This window comes from Cygnus olor, chromosome 4, assembly GCF_009769625.2.
Source record: "Cygnus olor isolate bCygOlo1 chromosome 4, bCygOlo1.pri.v2, whole genome shotgun sequence".
In the NCBI taxonomy this organism is placed as follows: domain Eukaryota; kingdom Metazoa; phylum Chordata; class Aves; order Anseriformes; family Anatidae; genus Cygnus; species Cygnus olor.
In genome coordinates, this window is record NC_049172.1 from 7,418,282 (window position 1) to 7,439,680 (window position 21,399).

The following is a 21,399-nucleotide window of genomic DNA, read 5'->3' on the forward strand; positions in this document are numbered from 1 at the left end:
GCAACTTTGAGGCCTGATACGGTAGTCGATGCAGCATGTGTGTCTGCAGGTATCATGGCCTGTGGTACCGATGAGCAAAGAAAGCTCACACGCAAGTTGTGACTGACACAAAGGAGGTGGAAGTGCTGGGCTCGTGAGAGACCTGGGCAGTGCTTCTCACCAACTTCTGGAGTCGGTAGAATTTGCATGATGTTACAAGGCAAGGTAGCACTGGGAGTGTCTCTTGGCTCCCACTTTCCTGTCTTCTGACACATTTAAATTCAAATCAAGGAAAAGATAGTCTGGCATGCTGCTTTTGGAAGGCTCCTAGTGTTACTCCACAATATCACAGCAGCTAGAGGACTAGTCATTGTCTGTTCATACCATTGCTTATTTAAATCACTTGGCCTTCGTGTCCTCTGGTCCCTTTGTTTTCCATTAGTGCTGTGTTTTTTTCTCTGTTCATGCTAACCTAACCAGTCACACTAGGCTGAAGCCTGTGCATCTTGTCATGAGCTGTCTCTGCAGGATGCTGTCCTCAGGGTACGTTAACTAGTGAGATGGAGAAGTGACTGAGAGCAGACTGGTGTGACTGGTGTTTTAACGGGCATACCCTCTGCTTTCCCATCTCCTGCAGTTTTGCAGCCATTTAGAAAAGGCCTGTTCTCTGTGGACCTGGACGTATACTGACGACACTTGAAGCCCTTTTCTAAATGTGCTAGCTACTTAGATAAAAAAATACTTAAGATATTTCACTGGTGGAATCAGCAGCGTGGGACATGATTGTACTACAGTAAATTAGGATTTGCTTTCAGGCAGCATATAAGCTCTGCAGAAGACCTCAGGGAGAAGTGACAGTTCAAAAAGTGCAGGATGGTAAGATGGTCGTTTATTGACATCCCTAGGAAAAGCATCCTGAGTGAGCAGTCTTGGTCTCATGCTGTATTTCACTCTGATGCTCTAGCTGTGTCCTTTTTCATTCTTTTTTTTCCCCACAAATGTCTCTGGCTGTACCTGTGAAACAGAGCATAGGCTTCCCCAGTAATACCTCCTGCCTCTGCAGCAGGGGGCAGAAAACAATCCAGCGACCAAAAATCTGGATTTGTGAGAAGTGGTAGAATCTGAGAGTGGCTTCCCAGCTGTTTGACTTGTAGTGAGGGGCCTCTGGGCGTCCTGCAACATGGCATGGCATGCATCTGCCAGTTGTGCAGCAAAGAGCCATGACAGCACAGTTGCTCACAGTGAAATCTGGGCACGTCACCTGGAGAAAGACACCTAAACAGAAGCAGCGATCCAGCTGTTAAATGGGAAACTGCTGCTGGGGTCCCAGGTGAGAGGGAAGTAAGTCCCCAGTAAGAGACAGGTACTAGGTCTGAGCCGAACGCTGTGAATGGTGAGCCATGAGCTATATGTACTTGGCTGCTTAATGGGGCAGAAATCAAATAGAGTTGTACAGAGCAAGGTTTGCAGTAGTTAAGGCCATGAAATTAAATTAGAGCTTTACATTAGCTTATATTTGTAGTTACGTTTACCTTGCAGTTGCTGGAAAGCAGAGCCCATGTATGACATGCATCTGTGCACTCTGCTGTCTTGCCATGTATCTCATATTCCACTTTTCAGTATTTTTAGTCTATTTTTATCTTGATGAAGAGAATACCCATTATCTTTATTTTCCTGTAGTTTAATATATAACTGGTGGGGGTTGGGCTGGGGAAGACAATTCAACCCTGATTAAATCGTGCAGTCCAGGTGTTCAGCGTGTGGTTTTGTTACTTTCAATGAACCTGTTAGTGTGTTTCTCCTGGCTTCCTTCTTCTTTTTTTTTTTTTTTTTAGATAAAACTAAAATGTGTCTTTGCTTATCTACAGTGAATAAGCAATATTGTAGAGCTAACAATACTCAAATGCATTAGAATACTAATGCATTTTATTCTTAACTGCTTACTGAAATCGTTTTAAATGGCTACACAGCCACCTGAACCTAGCTCTTTTTCTCCTGAAGACTTGCCCATGTTTAGTTCAGGTAATGTGTATAACTCAGTTCTGGTTTTACTGCATGTTGCAGAGATTTTGCATACTTATTGTATGGGCCAGGTCTGCAGTGCCAGGGTCACCTCTCTGAGAAGGGACAGAAATTAAATACTTGCAGAGGAAGATCGGTCTGCTACCCAAGCACTTCACAAAGCATTTAGAAATACTTGACATTGATGCATGGACGGTTAAATTAGTGTACTATCCGAACCTTCTCAGTAACAGCAGGCGGTTCCAAAAGACTGCAGACTGCCAGCTGTTAGTGGCAGGGACGAGTGATAGTTCAGAAGATAGGACATCTAATTATATTACAGAATAAAGAAATGCAGCTGCCTCACCAGAACAGTCGTACAAGGATCTCCATCCTCGCTGCACCCTGGTGTGTTTGTAAGAACCTGCTTCAGCTTCTCCTGTTAGAGAATCCAGTCACCATCTTTTTTGCCATCCCCTATCTTCCCAACATAAATGGCTTTTAATCTGGTCTTGAGGTTCACACATTGAATATAACCTTGTTCTCCCTTCACTAGGATGAGTGAAGCACCTTTGAGGGAGATTTGTTTCCAGACATCTAGCAAAAGTGTTAACAGATGCTTTGGGAAATAAAGTACTGAGAAGATGCAATGACTTCAACTGACCTCGCAAACTATCCCACTTCTGGCCCTAACGTGTTTGCTCAGTAGCCTGTCAGCTTTGTGGAGGAAATGTAACTGTGCTATTGAAAGGCTGTGTTAACACGGTGGCTTTCATTTTGGTTCTGTTCAGTAATGAGTCTCCAAGGCCTCCGAGATGTAATTACAGTTTTCAGGCTCAGCTAACGCAGCATGATGCTAAGAGACAACTGATAAGAAATGCTCAGGACAGAGATTTATACAGAATTAAGGCAGAATGGATATGGCCAGAAGTACACATGAAGTTATTTACCACAGCTCAATGTATGGTCACTCAGCCCTGCTGTTGGTTTTGCTGCTGTTTGCTTTCCATCTCATTTTGTAGTGTTTATACCGAAGACGAAAGGGAAGTTTCAAAGCTCTGCCAAAGTGAAGGGCGTGCATCTTGTAGCAATATCACGTTTGCCAGCTCCTCCCATTCGAAGCTTTGCCTCCATTTACTGTGCCCTATGGGCTAATGCTTTTGCACAGCTCTAGAGAAATTACATATCCCAGAAACCGAGGCCCACTTCGATCGTTTTGTACAAATGAGTTTCTGCATCCGTGGTATGAGTTGGCAAGAGTACCTGAGTAAAGGACCACTATAAGTGCGTGGCTTTCCACTGGCCACTCAGAAACTTTTGAGATCTTTTGAATGAGCCTGGATTCACTGAATAATCTTTCTCTGGAAAATCAATGGAAGTGTGCTCGATTTACCAACTTGCTTTGGTTTTGTGAGAATGAACAGAGGCATGTTTAAAGCAGATAAAGTCCAATTCTTCTGCCTTCGCAGTTCACTCACAAGACCTGAGATTCTTTTCTGCCATTATTGGCCTGTATTTTAATTGTTTACATGGTGGTTTTAATGTTTGTTTCCAACCCCACACCGTGGATGCTAAAGTTTGTGATGCTTTTATACTAATAACGGAGATATGGAAGCAAATAACTGTTTGCAGTGAGGCAGACATCTGCAGTCACTCTGCAGGCCAGATTTTGAGAATCCAGGGTCTTTTTTTCTTCCTTTTTTTTTTTTTTTTTTTCCACAGTGCCTGAGGCTTGACATGCATCTCTCCAGATTTTAAGTGTGCCCCTCTCCTCACCCCAATATGTCTGTGGCTGTAGAGTCAAATCTGCCCACAAGAACTCTTTGTGCAGGCCTGGCTGAGACATTCAAAAAGATGAATCTGGTGCCAAAAGTGTTGTCTCTGTCTTTTTTTTTTTTTCACTTACCCCACTTCACATGTATTTATGCAGAATGGTTTGGTTGAATCATATGAAGATCAAATTTAATGAGCAGAAAATTATTTTAAAAGAGTCTGAACAGCTGTCTTTACATCTCTTATAATCTTTGTATCTGTAAGTATACTTTTTTGTATGTAAAGGTGACTAGCAGCTGCTTTAGTGGCTATGAGGAGGTGGGACTCCCCTGGAAGGGAGGCGTCTGTTGTCTGGGGGGGTGTGAAAGCAGGACTCTCTCCTGTTTCCATTTCCAGTTCTCTGTTGGCCAAGGTTCTTCCCTGGGGACAATGTGTCTGCGTGTGCTGGACATCTGTTTCTCAGCCTTGAGAATATAATACGTTCTGCATCTTTTTCTGGAAAAGATTGTGAAAAAGAAAGCTGTAAATTCCCAGACTAGGCTTAGGGTTTTGGTATACTGATTTGGTTTTATGTACTCAGCTAAGAGTATAGAAGCCCATTCACTCTTGAGCAAGGAAGCCGCCCCCCCCCCTCGCACAACATTTTGAAAAGGAGAAATTATTGCTTTGGAGATTTTTCCTTCGTCCTTCTTTTACTTACATAAGGTCACACTCCCCCACTCCTTCAGTGGGGTTACAAACAGCAATAAATGCTGGTAGCATTAGAGCTGTCCTGAGTGGCTTTGTTAAAACAATAACGTACTCTGTGACTGACTTTTGTTGTCTCTTTGTGTTTCGGAGGGGACACAAAGAGGTGATGGTAGTCTCTGTTTGGAGTGCCAATACTGTTTGTTTGCCCTGGCTGGCTAGAGGATGCAAACGTGGGCTTTAAGATTTACGTGAATGTTGTATCAAGAGAAACCAATTGAGTGGCTGCAAGAATAGAGGGTCTTTGAATATCTAGCTCTTAGAGAACTTAAATTCAGATTTTAAATTTAATTTCTCATATTGTCACTGAAGTTTGGTCTTGCTGCAAAGACAAAAGTCAGAGCTTCTGAGCATTCACAGTCCCTGTGCTGTTCAGTAGCATCCTAGACACGCGGTGTCTTAACGTTTACAATTTCCGTTACTTACCATGCTTCATGTTTTGACTTGCTTCTGATTCTTTAGTTGAAGGCCTGAATGAAAGAGGAATAAAGTCACACTTCTTGAATAGTATAAACTGAGAACTGCAATGTACAGGAGGCTTTTTTTAAAAGGGGTTTCAGGTGCTCCTAAAGCTTTGTTCTGCTCCTGCAATAACTAAATCTGTATCAAAGTGCGTGGAGTTGATTGTAGTTAGGAGTGTCTTTGATTCAAGTTCTGCCTGATAAAATTTCAATCACAAAGTAGCTTTCTTTACAAGATTCACTGGTGAAGAAACCAAAACTTGCTGGTTATGAGGCTTAGCCCATCTCTAATCCTGGCAGCATCACTGCAGATTTTACCTGTTATTCATTTCCCTTTCTGGACCTCTCCAAGGAGGGGGGTGAGGCTTTAGCAGACAGTGGATATTCGTGTTCTCTGCTGCGCCTTCCTTCATGGCGTGGGGCTGATTATTCAGCACGTCTTTGTCAGCCAGTTCTGAGTAAATCAGGTTGGACATTAAGTCTTTCTCTGAAATTTGAAAGTAGAAGAAATTTTATTTACGTTTCCACCTGCTGATCTGGATGTTTAGAGATGATGTTTTGTTTGCTTTCTGCCTTCCCCCAGCCCGCAGCAGCCACTGGGAGAACATTTTCCCACCCTGCACTAAATCTGAGCATGCTGAGGTCTGACTGACAGATTTCTGTTTAGAACAGCCCCACCTGGGCCGAGCACACCTCACTGGGACCTAGTCCTTCCAGCTCAGCAGTCCCACTCAGTTTAGCTCTGAGGATGTCAGGGGTTTACACAAATATAAAAGAGAACTTTCCTTTCAAACATGGATGCATGTGCATAAGTTCGTTACCTTTTAGGCTTGCCCTCAAGAGCCATTTCTGGATCTCTGTAAGCGAATCTGTCTGTAAAACTTTGCTCAGTTTTTCCAGCACCTGGAAGATGTATGGGATAGCTACCATGAGAGAGAAGAAGCTGAATGACAACATAGTTTTTATGTATTTTAGTTTATCTCTATTTGAGTGTGCAGAGTTTTACAGCTGCCTAGCAGAGTAATTGCTAAATACAAAATTAAGCAAACGGAATCCACACTTTGAGAAAATAAGTTCATCAAATAACATCTCACGCTGTCCTCAAGAGAAATAAAAATGTATAACATCACAGGGGGCCACGTATCGCAGCACTCATGTCTTACCTTTATTTCCCGATCCAGGTAGCTTGGGATGAAATTCACGTTCTCCTGAACTGAAGGACTGTGAGTCAAGTTGGCAAACGGAGAGGAAGGCTGGGTGAGAGACTTGTGGGCTCCCTGCACAGCTGCAGGTTGTGCAGAGGTTTGGCATCGCTTTTTCAAAAGCTTTTCCAAAATAGAAAACAACACATAAAGAAAGGGCATGACTCCATTTAAGCAGGAATTAAAGGCAATCTGAAATATGGCTAACACTGGTCCCCAACAAGGGTATACAGTAAACACATGTAAAGCTGTTATTTGACTGAATATGGCCAGAAATAGGAAATACGTAGGTTGATGGTTACAGCTTTTAACGCTGTCACCAGGAATAATAACAGATATGCATAGCATAATATGTAACGTTGGATTTTTCCCTTTATTGCTGAAGAAAATGTGTAGAACTGTACATCATGCTTTGCTTTGAAATGTCTTTCGGAATAGCTATGGTTGTTTTTTTTTTTTTTTGGAAAGATCTGGATTTTGGTATGAGAATGAAAGTGATGCTGGTTAACAGTTAATGGAAATTAGATCAGTAAGGAATTAAATCTGGACTTCTACGTTCTGTTTGCTTTTCCATCATGAATTTGTAGTGTCCTCCTGAGCAACTCTTCATTTCTGTGTGTGCAAGTTTAAGCAGTCTATTAAAAGCCTGGGAATCAATATGTTTGACAGAAGATTTTGTTTGTAAGCTCAGAGGGGAAATGCAGAGACAAAGCAAAATGCACCCAACAGAGTTCTTAACAACAGTTGTTTACTGTGTGGTGCTGTATGGCAGTATCTGGCCATTGTATTACTATTTTGCAGCCAAAACACAGTAAATAGTTTGAAGAACTGTGATCTAAATGTATAGGTGAACAGTAAAAGTAATGCACGTTTTTTACTATCTTCAGATTGGGGACAAAAGAGCAATATTAATACAAAAAAATAAAAGAAAATATAAAAATACATAAAATAGAAAATAAAATTAAAAAAAAAAAAAGGAAGAAAAATTATTCCTTATTTTTAGCATCTTTACTGCAAAACATCTCAGTAGTGCCCTCTGGTGTTCAGTACCTATACAGCACCATTTGCATTTCATTTTTAAGCAATCCTCCTCGTGATGTGTTGTTTATAATAGAATAGTAACTTAGCACTCAGTTATTGTACAGTCGCTATAGAGGAGATGAGAAAGTGCCTGCAACTTGAGACTAAAGAGCCACTACAAGGAGAATCTTTTACTGGAATTTATGAACACAGCTGCAAAGCGGGATCTAAACCCCAGCATGCTGCTTCTGCAAAAACAGCATCAGCAAAAGTAAAGCTGTTGGCAGTAAATAATCTAAAGATCCTTTGTGTTGAGAGGGCAGGCTTTTTCCTGTACTTGCTTGTTTTATAACATGACCATTTTTTCCCCAGCAGTCCAAGACAAAGTGGGTTTTATTGCCATCTTCATTGCATTTGACCACTTTTCTTAGTAGCAAAGTATAGTTACAGGGCAGAAAGTGATGGAGGTATAGCTTAGTCATCACCCTACTTAATACCATACCCCTTCCAAGCTCTCCTCATATCCCTTCTCTGGATCTGTGTTGTCTTCCTTAGTGATCTGAGACAGTCAGTTTGGGTTACAATGGTCAGAAGTGAGAAAGAGAGCGCGTAAATGAAAAACTACGGTGTTTTTTCCCTTACCTTTTCAGGTGAAGTAGGGTTGCTTTGAGTCCTTTTAGGAACATCTGCAAGTCCTTCTCTGTTTTCTGGAAATCAACAAGCAGAGTGTTTTATCAAGTTGAAAAATAACACGCATAAGGTACACGTTATGTTGTATCCGGGGCGGGGGGCGGGGTGGGGGGGGGGGACATTTTTAGTTACAAAAATGTGCTAGCCATATTTTAGAAGTCTGTATTTCCTTTTTTTGTTTGCTTTTACTACCTCACACGGTATATTAATGCAATTATTAGCCTAACAAGAGAAAATCCTGGAAACTGTATGTCACAGGTGCATGCTTATGGTGCTGTGTAACAACCACTGCAGAACGTTGCTCACAGATGTAATTGCTGATAATTGTGAAATTGTTAGATGTCTAATGAGCATGGGATCTTTAAAACCTATAAAGAGACAAATGGAGTCAGCAAGGAGAAATCTTTTAAGATGTGGTGGTTAACAGAGAGAAGGGAAGAAATACTTGCCTTTTTAATGGACATTTTTTAGGCTAATGGACTAATTGCCCTACGTTCCCTTTACCTGGACCCGAGCTGTTATGACACAGTGCCCTGGCTGAGACCTGGTTCCACCTTTAGCATTTCATGTTCCCCTTCTGCTGCCGTGTAATGCAGCAGCATGGTGCCCCTACTCACGTGTCACAAACTGTGAAGAGCCTGGCGCCCTTTGCATGAGAGCCTCGAGCCTTGGAAGGTAGCTGCTGGCAAGCGAGCTCCCCGCAGCGTTCCCACTTAGCACACGCTCTTGATTGGCTTCTTGCTTGGGGATGGCTGTTACGTCAGCATGTGCTTGTTCTTGTAAAAAGCTGTTTCTTACAATACAGACTGGAACATTATTTAAGCCTGTCCAAAAAATAATAATAATAAAAATAAATATAATAATATAGGGCTTGGAGAATGACTCAAAGGGAATTTCAGAAATCTGGAAAGCCTGGCAGGAAAAATTGCTACTCAGCTGCAAGAAAATTTGCAAATACAGTATGACTTCGTTACTGCGTTAGGTCCATGATTGGCCCCTCACAATCTGCTGCTAGACCAGAAGCATGATAGGAACAGAGCTGGTAGCACATGGAAAAAAAAAAAAAAAAAAAAAAAAAGGATACTTTCTGCCATCTGAGAATGAGCCTGTAGCCAGCATTACAGAGACAGAAACAGCCGAGTTTGCTGTGTACTTTTTCATGTGTCAAGCGAGATTGCCCTTATATTTTTCTCATTTAAAACAAATTTTGAGAACAACCATTAGTTTTATCATTGGTCCAACTGAATTTAGCATGGAGAAAAAGCAGTTCTATTAAGTAGCTGATGATTTTCAGAACCTCAGTTCTATTGAGTATTTGACATAAGACCAAGCTGAAGCAGAAAATAATTACAGCTAAACATTACTCTGCTGAAACTACAAAGTTATCCACCAAATCAAAGTTCATTTGGCTGAGCAGTATAAGAGTATGGTCTTTGCTGACTGTTGTCAGCTTGTCTTTTTTACCAGGTTCTAGGATGAGAGAGAGAGAGAGAGAAATACATTCTATATTTCTGTATATTTTATATTCTTATTTATCTAGATTTCTATATATACATGTACAGAGAGAGACACAAAATTTTAGACATTATAAGCTGGGTGGTCAATGTGAAAGAAGTCTTGTTTTGTTCCTTCAAAGGTATCCATTCTGAATTGAAGGCTGAAAGTAATTCAGCCTTTTCAGAGCTAGTTTGGTTTAGATCACCCTTCATACCTTATTACAAAAGTTATATCACAGACTCATCGACTAGCAATACAAATCCTGTAGCAATATCTGCTCATCCTAATAGTTCTCGAGGAACTCAGTAGAGATTGTTTCCCCATCATGAGCTTTATTTACCTTCTACAATGTAAATCTGGCCATGCATCAACAATCTTATTTCAGCCACTGACAGAAAGATGCCTTTGTACAAACTTACAGGTGCAGCTTTAGAAACAGAAGCTCATCCCTAGAAGTGTTATTTCTTTTGCTGATGCAAACGGTACACTGATTTTGACTGTATTCCTTTCAGGTGTAGGAATAGTAATCATTGTTAGCATGCAATAAAGCAGCACAGTGTTTTTAGAGCACCAGATTAGTATGAAATTCTACATTGCATAATATGTTGCCCCTGGAAAGGTATCACAATTATATGGTGAGAGTGAAATAGATTAAAAAAAAATAAAAAATGAAAATGTCTCTGTAAGCAGAGTTTCTGGCATTTGGCATACACATATATAGAAGGAAAAAGAAAGAAATTATTTTAGCTGAAACGAAATCTCAGACAGTTGTCTTAGTGAAATAGTTACTGGTACATTGTAAAGATTTTAGCATTGCTAACCTTTACATTGTCAGCCTGAGATTGTTCGCTGCTGAAAAATGGGTAAAGATGCTTAGTGGAATGAAATGAAGGTAATGACTTTGCGTGTGCATAGTAGAGAGTGTTTAGGGTAGGTTGTCAGCAACAAATTTATACTGAAAAGTGTTTGAAGAGAATTTTTCAGTGTTTACTTCTGAGTAAGCTTCACTCAGAACGAAGCTTAGTGCTTCGCTCTCTCCAATGAATGCCATGCTATCACGCAGGGACACTGCATGTCCATATTGCCCCCTTGAGGTCTCAGTATTTTGGCCATGATTGATCACGGTTCTGAAAGTGGGATCTGTTACTGAGTTGTGCATGCTGGTGAAATGTTTCTTTTAGATACAGGAAACGGGAGCATAGGGTGTTTTTTGAATAAAAATGCATTACACTCGCATTTCTCTATGTGCTTGCCAGGGCAGGCATGCAGACTATCCATGTGGTCCCGAACAACTCTCACCTGGGATGTGGCAGACCATCCGAGGGTGGGGGATGTTCCTGGAGAAGTAGTACTTTCCCCCTGCGCAGCTGGAGTCCGAGTAACGGCGGTGGTTCCATGGCACGTTGTGGTTGAACTCGGGTTCACACCCCAACCTGAGGTTGGTATTCATCGTGTGACCGTCCTTATTCTCCTGCAGAGTGTCTTCCTGCAGGGCAGGCTGGCTCTTCTGCTCTCCAGCTGAGGCCAAATGCTGGAGGTGAAGTAAAGAATAGGAATTGACATTGACTTCTCCGCTACTTTTCTGTCTCTTTCTATTTTTCTTTTAAGCACTTTATCTCTTATTTTTACCTCTTCCATAAGCATTTTGGAGAAGCTGTAAGCACAGGGCGGTGGAAGCAAGCTGCCCACTGCTCCGTACCTAGGTAGTTACCTCAGCCAAGTAACAGTTACATCAGCTCAACCACTGCTTGTGGTCCCTTTAGAGCTGCCTTTATTTCCTTGCTGTTTCTGCTCAGGATCTCAGCTGCCCAATGCCATGTGTATTCTGAGATGTCTTTTTGTAGAAACAGATACATGGGAGTAGAGGGAGAAGATTGCTTTCTGATTGTGGAGAGAAGTGCAGGGACAAGTAGTGACAGCAAAGGAAATGTCTGGGCCTTTTGGATTTCCATCTTTACTAAAGGTTATGCATCCAGAGAGGAGGTCCCGTGTTTCTTAATACTTGGTGTCTGCTCTAGATTTTATTCTTAGATGTTGAATAATAGACTTGTAGCCATTATTACTGTTACCTTGATTATTTATTCCTTCCATGCAGTAGAAATCACAGATGTTCACACTGTTCTTTGCCTCTGACACCTTTGTCAGGATACTCAGTACCATAACCTTGAAGACTGGGGACATTCTAAGAATGGTGGTTTATTTAAGGCATCTTGCAAATCTCACACAGTGGGTTTGTCTAATCTGTTTTGTGATGGTCTGGAATCAAGTTAATCAAGAAATTAACCTGTAGGTCCCCTGGCAGTAAGAGTCTGCACAGGCTGAGAATGGAGTAAGTGTTCATCAGTTACCTGTTAGGGTCAGGAAGCAGTGTGTGTTTGTTGTTAGTATTTTAAGGAATATGTGGAGAGAAGAGGTTTGGCGAAGGAAAGGACTTCTTTTCAAGCAACTCTTAATGTTTTGCAAGGTTATTTTTATTCCATGACTGTGTATGACTCAGGAAAAAAACTCCAGTGAACTGACAGATTTTGCAACATGTGCAGAAGATCACTGAATGCGATGGGTGCCCATCTGAGAACAAAAAGTGCAAATTCTAGAGTTGAATGTCCTGCATTAAGGTCATTGTATGCCCTGACAAACCAACTGATGAAAGGTCAGTGTTTGTCCTCTGTTATCATACCATTTCAGTACAGTTGTGCTAGGATGGAAGCAACTGTTTATATAAATGTTTTGAAGCTAATGGCAAGCTCTTTTTATCTCTTCTTTTTTCCTTTTTTTTTTTTTTTTTTTTTAATTTGAGAATGCCTGGAAGCATATAGAATAACACAGGAAATAACATGACTAATAAACAAAAGCTGAAAATAACAAAACAAAATACAGGGAAGGGCAGGTGATTAAAGCCAATACTCGATTACGTATGATTTGAACTACCAAATCATTTTAGTTGCCATTTTCATCCCATACAGCAATACTGGCACATTGCAGGTGTCCTGGTGTTATTCCTGCAGACTGCTGCCCTGCAGAAATTATTCTTGATTAAAAAGACCAGGCAGCCTGCCAGATGCTCTGTGCTCTTCAGTACCAGTTATTCAGTAATTTTCTCTGATATTTCAGACGTTTAATTGTTCATAAATTGAATGATAAAGTCAATTTTCACATCACTACCAAGTTTTGTACTAATGGAACTCTACTGGCTTGTTCCTGATTTAAATGAAATTAAATTTGAAGTCAGAGTTTTGGTTTTGGAGAAAAAAAATAAACCTGAATGCTAATTTTAAATAGCAGCTCTAAGGAAAGCCCTGCTTTGAACTGTAAAGCAAGGTTTGAAGCAGTTACCAATTAACGCTATCTTTGTTTGTGATGAGTAAGTTATATGATGGGTTTGTGTTATTCTCTGTTATTGTAAGAATACTTAGAGGAAATATTTTGGTTTCAGTGGATAGAAATGGTAGGTTGCAGGAAAACTGTGGAATGATGGATTAATCACCACAGTGAATTCAAGGTTGCAAAGAGATGTCATGATTTGTGTATTTTCAAGAAGAATTTTGACTCTGAATTGTATAGTTCACTGAACTTTGTGTTGTTGTGTTGTTTTTTGTTTGTTTGTTTTGTTTTTAACCACATTTAGTCATACTACATGAAATGAATGTTGATCAAAACATTTTGTTGGTATTTTTGACCATCAGACATCTGCCTATCCAACGGCTGCTTTTAATGCTGCAAAAAGAATGCCATTAAGTTCTGATGTCTATGCTATCACAGTAGTCCAGCCTAGCTTTCATCTACTCTAAACACAATCAAATACCAAAATACCAAAAGTTGATAGGAGACTTTAATTGAGAGAAGGAAGGAAAGAAGGAAAGAAAGAAAGAGAAAGAAAGAAAGAGAAGGAAGGGAGGAAGGAAGGAAGGGAGGAAGGAAGAAAGAAAGAAAGAAGATAGCATAACAATATAGAAATAGACTTTTTTTCCAGATAAATATAAAAATAGACTTTGTAAACAGTAATTCTTTATAATGATGGGATGTATAGGATATACTGAAATTTAAAAATATCTGTATCTGTTTAAAAACAAAAACAAAAACACTTATCTCCTGGTATTGGTTGTAGTGGATTGATGGAATAATTAAAATAATGGAAATGGCTGATTTGTGTAACATCTGATAACTTGCATAACTTTGATTAAAAAAAAGAAAAAAATAATTTGGAGATTAGCTTTTCCAAAGCCCTATAATTTTTCTAAAATGTGTAGTACCTTAACACATTCTGTCTCTATGTTTAAGATGAAATGCTTACTAAAAAATAGTGTATAAGGTAACTTGTAGGAGCAGAATATACTTTCTGTGGCTTCTGATTTTCTACATAATTCTACTTACGCTTTTATGTTGGTTACTTATAAAGGACTAACTATGCCTAACTCAATTTTTTGAAATTCATGTGGGAGGGTTTTCTTCTTTACTGAATTGTTTAGTAGATTTTCTTGGGTAATCTAAACCAGCTTGTGAAATGCGCATATAAAATCCCACTAGTTATTTAGAAACATCAAAGTATTACATCTCAAACTCAAAGTATTACCTCAAGGTATATATAGAAAGTATAAAGTTATTGTTGGCACAGTGTGTTTGGGGGATTTTGGGTGTGTTACTTTGTCACAATGCTGTGTTAATATTTAAATTAGTAAAATTAAATGCAGTAACTTCATGAACAGTTGGATGTTTGATAGAACTATGCTACCAGCCAGCACTATTGTTTTCACACTGTAGACGAAATCACACCCCAAATGTTGATTATCATCGCAGTATTCAAAAATACTTCAAAGGCTTCCCATTTCCTTATGGAGGATGCATACAGTAGTTACTTAGAGCAGTCTGTTATCCGGCTCTGTTAATGGGCTCTCGAGGGACAATGTAATTTACACTGTTTATTGCTTTATTTGTCAGTTCTCAACTTTTACCTGGAAAGTGTGTCAGAAGTCCCAGTGGTATAATGGACGGAAAGGCCGAGCTACCTGAGAAGCAGTGCTGCAGAGGGCTTCCTTCTCAGTAGGATGCCAGGCTGGCGTGCCTTCTTTTTTTAGCTACAGCAGGTAAACGTCCCTCCGTAGCAGGCAGTAGTGTGTTCCCTTGGGCAGGGGTTTTCAGCTGAGCAAGTGGAAGCCTGGCTTCTTTGCTCTGCTGAGCAGCCTGCAGAGGGCAGGGGCCTGGTGATGGATGGATGGAGACTCTAGAATCCCCCCGGTTCCTTGTGACACCATGGCAGCAATGCCACCACAGCTCTTGCCTCTCATGAGCTGAGAGAAATGCTCTTGTACCACCGGTTCATCCATTACATTTTTATCACTCTTCCTCTTCAATGTGAGAGGAATATTAATGACCAGAAAGAACTAATTTATGTAGAGAAGTAATGTCTGCATGTGGGTGCTGAAGAAATAGATGCACACAGGACTGTAAAATCACCTGACCTTGGTTTTGTGTGTTCATGAAAATTCACACTTTTGGAGAAGATTTCAGGGATGAATTTTTCTGAAGTACAAAGTGCAGTGCTAAATAGTTTCCCTGTTCATTTTCAACACGGGAAATTGGAAAGGAAATCTAAGAAGGGGATTGATGCATTATGAAGTGGCCACTGTTTTTTACCCGAGATGTCTCTGTCAGTGTGTCTCAGCTTTTAGGCTCTTATGTCACTGCTTGTATTCCAGAAGGCACAACTATCAGAGAGGACTTCTCCCTCCCTTTGAAGGTAGACCACAAGTTTAGTCCCACTGGGGTGCCTTAGTAATCTGTTATCCTGTGATCTCAGTTTCAGGGCATTGTACCTGCGAGTGATTTCTATTCATTTAATTTTTGGTTTTGTTGGTTTGCAAGCCATTTTGGAAACAAAGAGGAAGATAAAAGCTTTGGCTGAGAGGTCAGCAATAAATTAGGTTGTGCTTTCTTATTGTGGCTTTAAATTCTTCAGCAGAAAAAGGCGGCACACCCCCTCTCCCTTTTTGTGACTCCAGGAGTGGGAATATGTGGTATTGTGCACAATAAATGGGAGAATTTAAAAAAAAAAAAAAAAAAAAAAAAAGTTTGCTTGTTTGTTTACATTTGGAAGGGAAAAAGGAGAGTTCCTGGTGTGACTCTTGTATTAATCGCTTTGACAAATGTTTGGATAACTTACAGGCTATCAGGCTAAGATGCAATTGAATCTCTTTAAGAAAGAAGGCGGCTGAGAGCAGAAGCTGTCTGAGAAAGGGTCCATGCAGCTCCTAGCTTTTGATCCTGCAGCCCAAAATGGCCTGTTATCATTTGCTTTGTTATAAGGCCCATGTAGAAAAGAGGCTGTTGTGGAAGCACAGAGGTAGCATGAAGCGTAGACTGATTTTGAGCTGTCACATGTGGGGAGGCAAACTGCCAGAACCCCAGCGCATGTGTTAAAATGTATATTCTATTCCTGAAAGCACTCGTATAGATTCTCTTTAAATCAAGCCAAGGAGAATGGCATGAAATTGTGGATCTACTTCCTCAGGAACCCTCTGTGTCTGTGGGTTGGGGGAGAGCACGAGAGAACCAGAGTTAACAGAAGATACCTGCATCTTTGCTACACGTAACAGGCATTGTTGTAGGGAGGAATTCAAGAAATTCAAAGGATGTGGAAGGCACTGCAAAATAGGACTCTTTCATGCTGCTCTTCAGTTAATTTTCCATCAGTGTCCTATATGATAGTCAAGTAAACTATGTCAACAAAATGGCTTCCCATGGACCATGGCTGTCTGCCTACAGAGTAGAGTTCAAGATGCAAACCTTGTTTTCCCAGTGTACTGCAGCTTTTGACAATTGCTTGGGGTTTACAAGTAGTTGCTATAAAAGCAACTTAAGCAAATAGCCAGTTGAATTAGTTAAAAGGTGTTTGCTGTTAAGATCTCAAATAGCGCAGTATTGTCTTTATCCAAACATAGCAAAAAAAAGTGAGGGTCTGGAACAGCATTTTGGTGAGATGCAGTACAAGGAGCTTAACCCTGTCTGGTAAATTGATGAAAATGATCATTTGGGAAAACTTCTTTTCTTTTTGCAAAGCAAAGTGTAAATTCGTATACTGAAATTCAGTGTAATTCTGTGACTAGGATGCATATCAAGAGCTACTACTGCAAAATAACAATGCATACTATGTTAAATGTTAGAGACAATGACATACCTAAAAGAAGAAAGAGTCGGGTAAAGACCAGTAATGTTAGTTGCCAAAGTTATGTGTCTTGGGAGAGATGGATATTCTACAGTTCCTTTGTTCAGCTTAGCCTGTTGACTACAGTGGAAAGTTAAAGGACGAGGCATTATTAAGGTATCAGAATCTGCCAGTAATTCTGGCACTTCGCTTTTTCACACTTTCCTTTCCCCAGAGTTGATCTATATTTCAGCCACTACAGTCCTAGAAAAACGCTGAGATATTTTTTTTCATTTTTAAGGGAATAGCTCTTATGGTCTGTATTTTGTTGTGCTATGAAAAACCTAAGTCCAATTTTCCAAATGTTAATTAAGATAACTTTCTCAATGCCAGATGTTCTTCAGGCAAAGGAAATAACATCTCTGTTTTAGATCACGTTCATGGCAGTTGCTAAAACAAGTTTACAAGCAGAACAGACTTGGTCAATAAATAGCAACTGAGAGTAAATAATGAGAAAAACAACAGAAATGCTGGATAAAGCCAAGTTGAGAAAAGTCTGTGATCTTTCTATGTTCAAATATCTTGAGAATGTGAGGGGAAGGGCTGCCATAAAATTTTAAGGTCTGGATCCTTTCATGAACTGCCAGTTGAAGACATTGCGAGGAAGGTCTTATCAGTTCTTACTATGGGCAGGGAACCTGCTCCCTTCTGGCTGAATTCCATGTTCTTATCACTCCTTCCAGGGGTGAGTTTAGTATGTTCCATAATGCCAGATATGATTACTTAACAAGTAGGAATATTTATTTAGCAATTAATTGCCTCTCTTGGTTCTAATTTCTGGCTAAAATCAAGCAGTAAGTCTCTTTGATTCTCTGAGCTTTTTCTTTCCACTTATTTATCTTACTGGTATCTGATAACAATAATTGCATTTTAAGAAAGGCAGAGATTGTATATCTCTTGTTTGAACTGGCCAGGGCTCATTGCAGCAGTTCAGGTGATTACTTCCTCAACACCTATCACTGGATTTCATGCTTGAAGTATGTAGCTGCTTGTTTTCAAGGAGTAGTTGGGTTCTGAAGTATATGAAGGCAACCAATTTTTTGGAGTTGTATTGACAGTGCATTCTTGACAGCGAAAAGCATTTCTGATGAAAGAGCAATTTTGCTTGGTAAGGTTCTCTCTCATTCACACTTCTTTGATTGGGTTATTCAGAGAAGCATATTGTTATGAAATTCCCACAAATTATTTGAAGGCAGTGTTATTGGCAGCCTTTCATGTTCACATAAGATAAATGTGGACAAGAGATTAAACAATACCTTTATCTCTGTAATTTTGCTCCTGCATTTCTATGAGGAGACTGGTAACTGAACAAAGCTGAACTGAAAGTCTAGGAACTGAACATATTTATCATGAAGGAATTAACTGACAAATTATTGTTTTCTTCATTTGTGTTTTGAAGCAACAATCTTTTGGAGTTAGGAGAAGGCCCAGTCTCTAAACCAATTCACATCATTTGACTTGCTGCTAAGTCTGACTAATAACTCACGAATGTGATCGTAAGCTGTTTCTCAAGCTGTCCTAATTGTGAGGATTTGGACCAAAACAATTTAACACAGCCCACAGAACAGGGATCATTAAACATAAACGTATGACATTTATGAACACTGTGGCAGTAGCATGGTTGTATTGCAAGGTAAACTTGGTGAATTACACTAAACTCTCACTCTCACTGAAAGTCCTTTTACCCATTTTGTAGAGGAAATACAACCCCAGCCAACGTACTCCATTTAGTTTCTGGTTATGTAGGTGTCCAAAACATGCTCTCTCCAGGGCAATTTGCAATACCGCTGTAGGAAGTTACAGGTCTCAGACGTAACTTTGCAATAAGGATTCCCATGTTCATCTGTACCTGCCTTCTGGGTTTTCTGCAGGATTTTCTTTGCCAGCTGGTCCCAGGAGGAAGGTGGGGTCTCACAGCAGAGGTACAGCTGTAGGTGACAAAGGGAAACAAAGGCAGCCAGGAGTGCTTGTGCTGTGCAGTGAACGGGTCTGAGCAGCAACAGATCTGGTGTGGGGTGCATGATGCTGTAGCTGTCTGAGCAGCTACGAGGTCCTTTGAAGAGACAGACTTTTGGAGGCACAAATAATTTTGCCTCTTGTAACACCACCTCTTGCATTGTGAGGATGTTTACCCTTTGTCACTACCACTCCTGTAATGTTTTTATCCAAAAATATGCTGGTGGTGGACATAGAGCTTTCTCCACTTCCAGTTGCACAGTGCTGCACACAGAAAAGGTGAGGTGGGCTTGAAAAGGAAAGCCAAAACAGCTCTACAGGCAGCATATACCACTGGCTTTGGAGGTTACTAAGTGTACTTTTTTAAATTTATTTTCATTTTGGATTTATATATTGTATGCAAGTTGTAGCACTGTTTGGCACTCTGGTATTCTAGCTTGTAGCTTGCATTATTTAAGAAAGCACATTTATCTTCTGTTTGTAATCTACAAACCTGGCTGTATTAAGATTTTCCTTGGACACACCTGAATATTTCAGGTGTGGACCACTGAATCAGAGATGGAAGCAGAGATGAATTTCTGTACTTTTTTTTTGTAATAGAAAAGGACAAGGAACTAGTTTTAGAGGACTACTAAATATCTGTACTCCTATTTACATTTACACATACACTTACATTTATACCTACTCAGGCATCTATTAAAGCAAAATCCTTCTATGAATCCAGCTTCAGCTGTACAAAGTTAACAAAGCTGTAGAAAAATAAGCTGAGAAGTTATGTGCTTCACCCTGCTGTCCCTAGGGCAGATCATCTGTGGCATGCTTGTCTAACCCTGTCTTACAGATCTCCAAGATAATAGCTCCACACCACTCACCATCTCTAATGTAATCCTTTTTTTTTTCCCCCCATCCTTACCAAGAAAAAACTTTTTTCTGAAGTGTAATTTGAATTGTCCTTGATTCAGTTTAAATCAATTCTTCACTTGTCTGCCATGGTGATGGAGAACAGAACATTAAAAAGAAAAGCTGCACAGAAGTGCTACAAGGCTATGATCAGTGTTTCACCATCAGGCATCATTGCTCTGCTTAGGAAAGCCATGATTTTCATCACAAGGTTTGTAAAATTTCAGGTGCTGCCAGAACTATTACTTAGCAACCCTAAGCAGCTGCTGAACAGCAGAAAACATCCAGAGATATTTACACCCTTCCCTTCCCTTCCCTTCCCTTCCCTTCCCTTCCCTTCCCTTCCCTTCCCTTCCCTTCCCTTCCCTTCCCTTCCCTTCCCTTCCCTTCCCTTCCCTTCCCTTCCCTTCCCTTCCCTTCCCTTCCCTTCCCTTCCCTTCCCTTCCCTTCCCTTCCCTTCCTTTTATGACAGATATACCAGATTTCTGAAGCTTGGAACCCCAGTAGTGTTCATCTGTGCTGTGGCAGTTTCCCAAACACTAGTACACTACTGCAGGTTAGTGTACTAGCCCCTGTTTGTTCTTTTCTTGGATTCAGGTCAATTTATCTCTGATTTAGTTTCCAGATAGACTCCTGTTACACGTCATATAAGTTCATTGTGACCCTCTGTTTGCTTATGGAGCAGTTCTGTTCAATTCTAAACTTGACTCTGCAGGAGGACGTCTGAATTATTTGACTGGAAAAGTGCACAATGTAAACTGAGAAGTAGGTTCAACCTACAGGAAGGTTTTAGCTTTTAGAGAAACTAGAACAACCTAAAGTGAAGATGCTGTGGCATGTCACATTTCAAGTATCTAGGTTCTGTGTCAGACACAGAAACTGACAGCATTTAAAACTGTTGCTGCATATCACACACCCTCCAAAAAGAAAGAAAAAAGTGAGAATGTTTTGGTTTTGACTACTAAACCCAGGTCCTCTCTGCATACCCCATCTGAGGGCTTTCAGTCAGGATGGCCACGGGTGGTATTTCTTGCCTTGCAAACCAGCCTGCAGCACAGGGGTGCAGCCAACTGAGAGGGTCCGCACCGACCAGTTACTCCAAACACCTGTGTCAGCACCTTGGCTTAGGGCAGCTCAGCTGCCAGCTGCAGCCAGGAGACAGCCTGTGCCTGCCCTTTGCACCCAGAGCCCAGGAACCAAAATAGAAAAAATACCCGAGTGCAGCGGAGGACTGCTGGGCTTCCCTTTGAAATATGGTTACCTCTTGCCATCAGTCACTTTGTTGAACTGACTCAATAACCTGATTTTCCTTTGCTGGAAACTTGGAGAAAGATCAGTTATCTGCTATTTAAATGGACAGGTAGCTGGAAATCTATAGATAGATGATGAAGTAAACACACATTTTTTTCGTGGGTACACCCACAGTGTTGATGCACGCTTTACAAAGATGTAGGCAGCTCTAATGGTCTAATGGCTCATCTGGAGATTAATCTGTTCTGATTCAGCAAGGTGGCACAAGGGCTGTCTCAGGATTTCTAGGGGGAGATTCTACTGTGCACTGGGCAGATTTAGGTGGCTTGCATGTATTAACAATGCATTTACTTTTTGATATATTCGTAAAACAGACCTTGAAGATGGCGTTTCTAAAATCCTCCGTGCATAGAGATAAGGTGGGAGATGGTTGAAGAGTGCCAGCATTTCTTTGACTTATCCCTAGCAATAGAAAGTTCTGTTTATGTTGCAGGTCCAGTATACAACTAATAAGCTAAGCACGCTGAAGTTGATACGTTCACTGCACTGTTACTTGTATTGGTTCATATTGTTGGAAAGTATCGGTTTACAGAACCAGATTGTAAAATAAACTTTAGGTAAGCACACATTCTTTTTGTGATAATTTATTTCGAAAGGTAGAGGTGAACTTCAGTATGATGGCGAAATCTAAGGCTGACTAAACTTTAGCTCGTCTTTGAAATGT

General features: G+C 40.5%; 1 protein-coding gene across 1 annotated transcript; it reads right to left on the bottom strand.

Annotated features, from left to right (window-relative positions):
- Positions 1-3,888: 3,888 nt before the first annotated feature.
- C4H4orf17 (chromosome 4 C4orf17 homolog) lies at positions 3,889-14,920 on the bottom strand. The gene is given in 10 exon segments (XM_040556049.1): positions 3,889-4,148; positions 4,151-4,248; positions 4,927-4,970; positions 5,280-5,448; positions 5,783-5,864; positions 6,125-6,286; positions 7,826-7,890; positions 8,491-8,697; positions 10,670-10,901; positions 14,320-14,920. Coding segments are annotated over 9 exon segments (1,065 nt in total). The 5' UTR covers positions 10,821-10,901; positions 14,320-14,920; the 3' UTR covers positions 3,889-4,061.
- Positions 14,921-21,399: the final 6,479 nt, after the last annotated feature.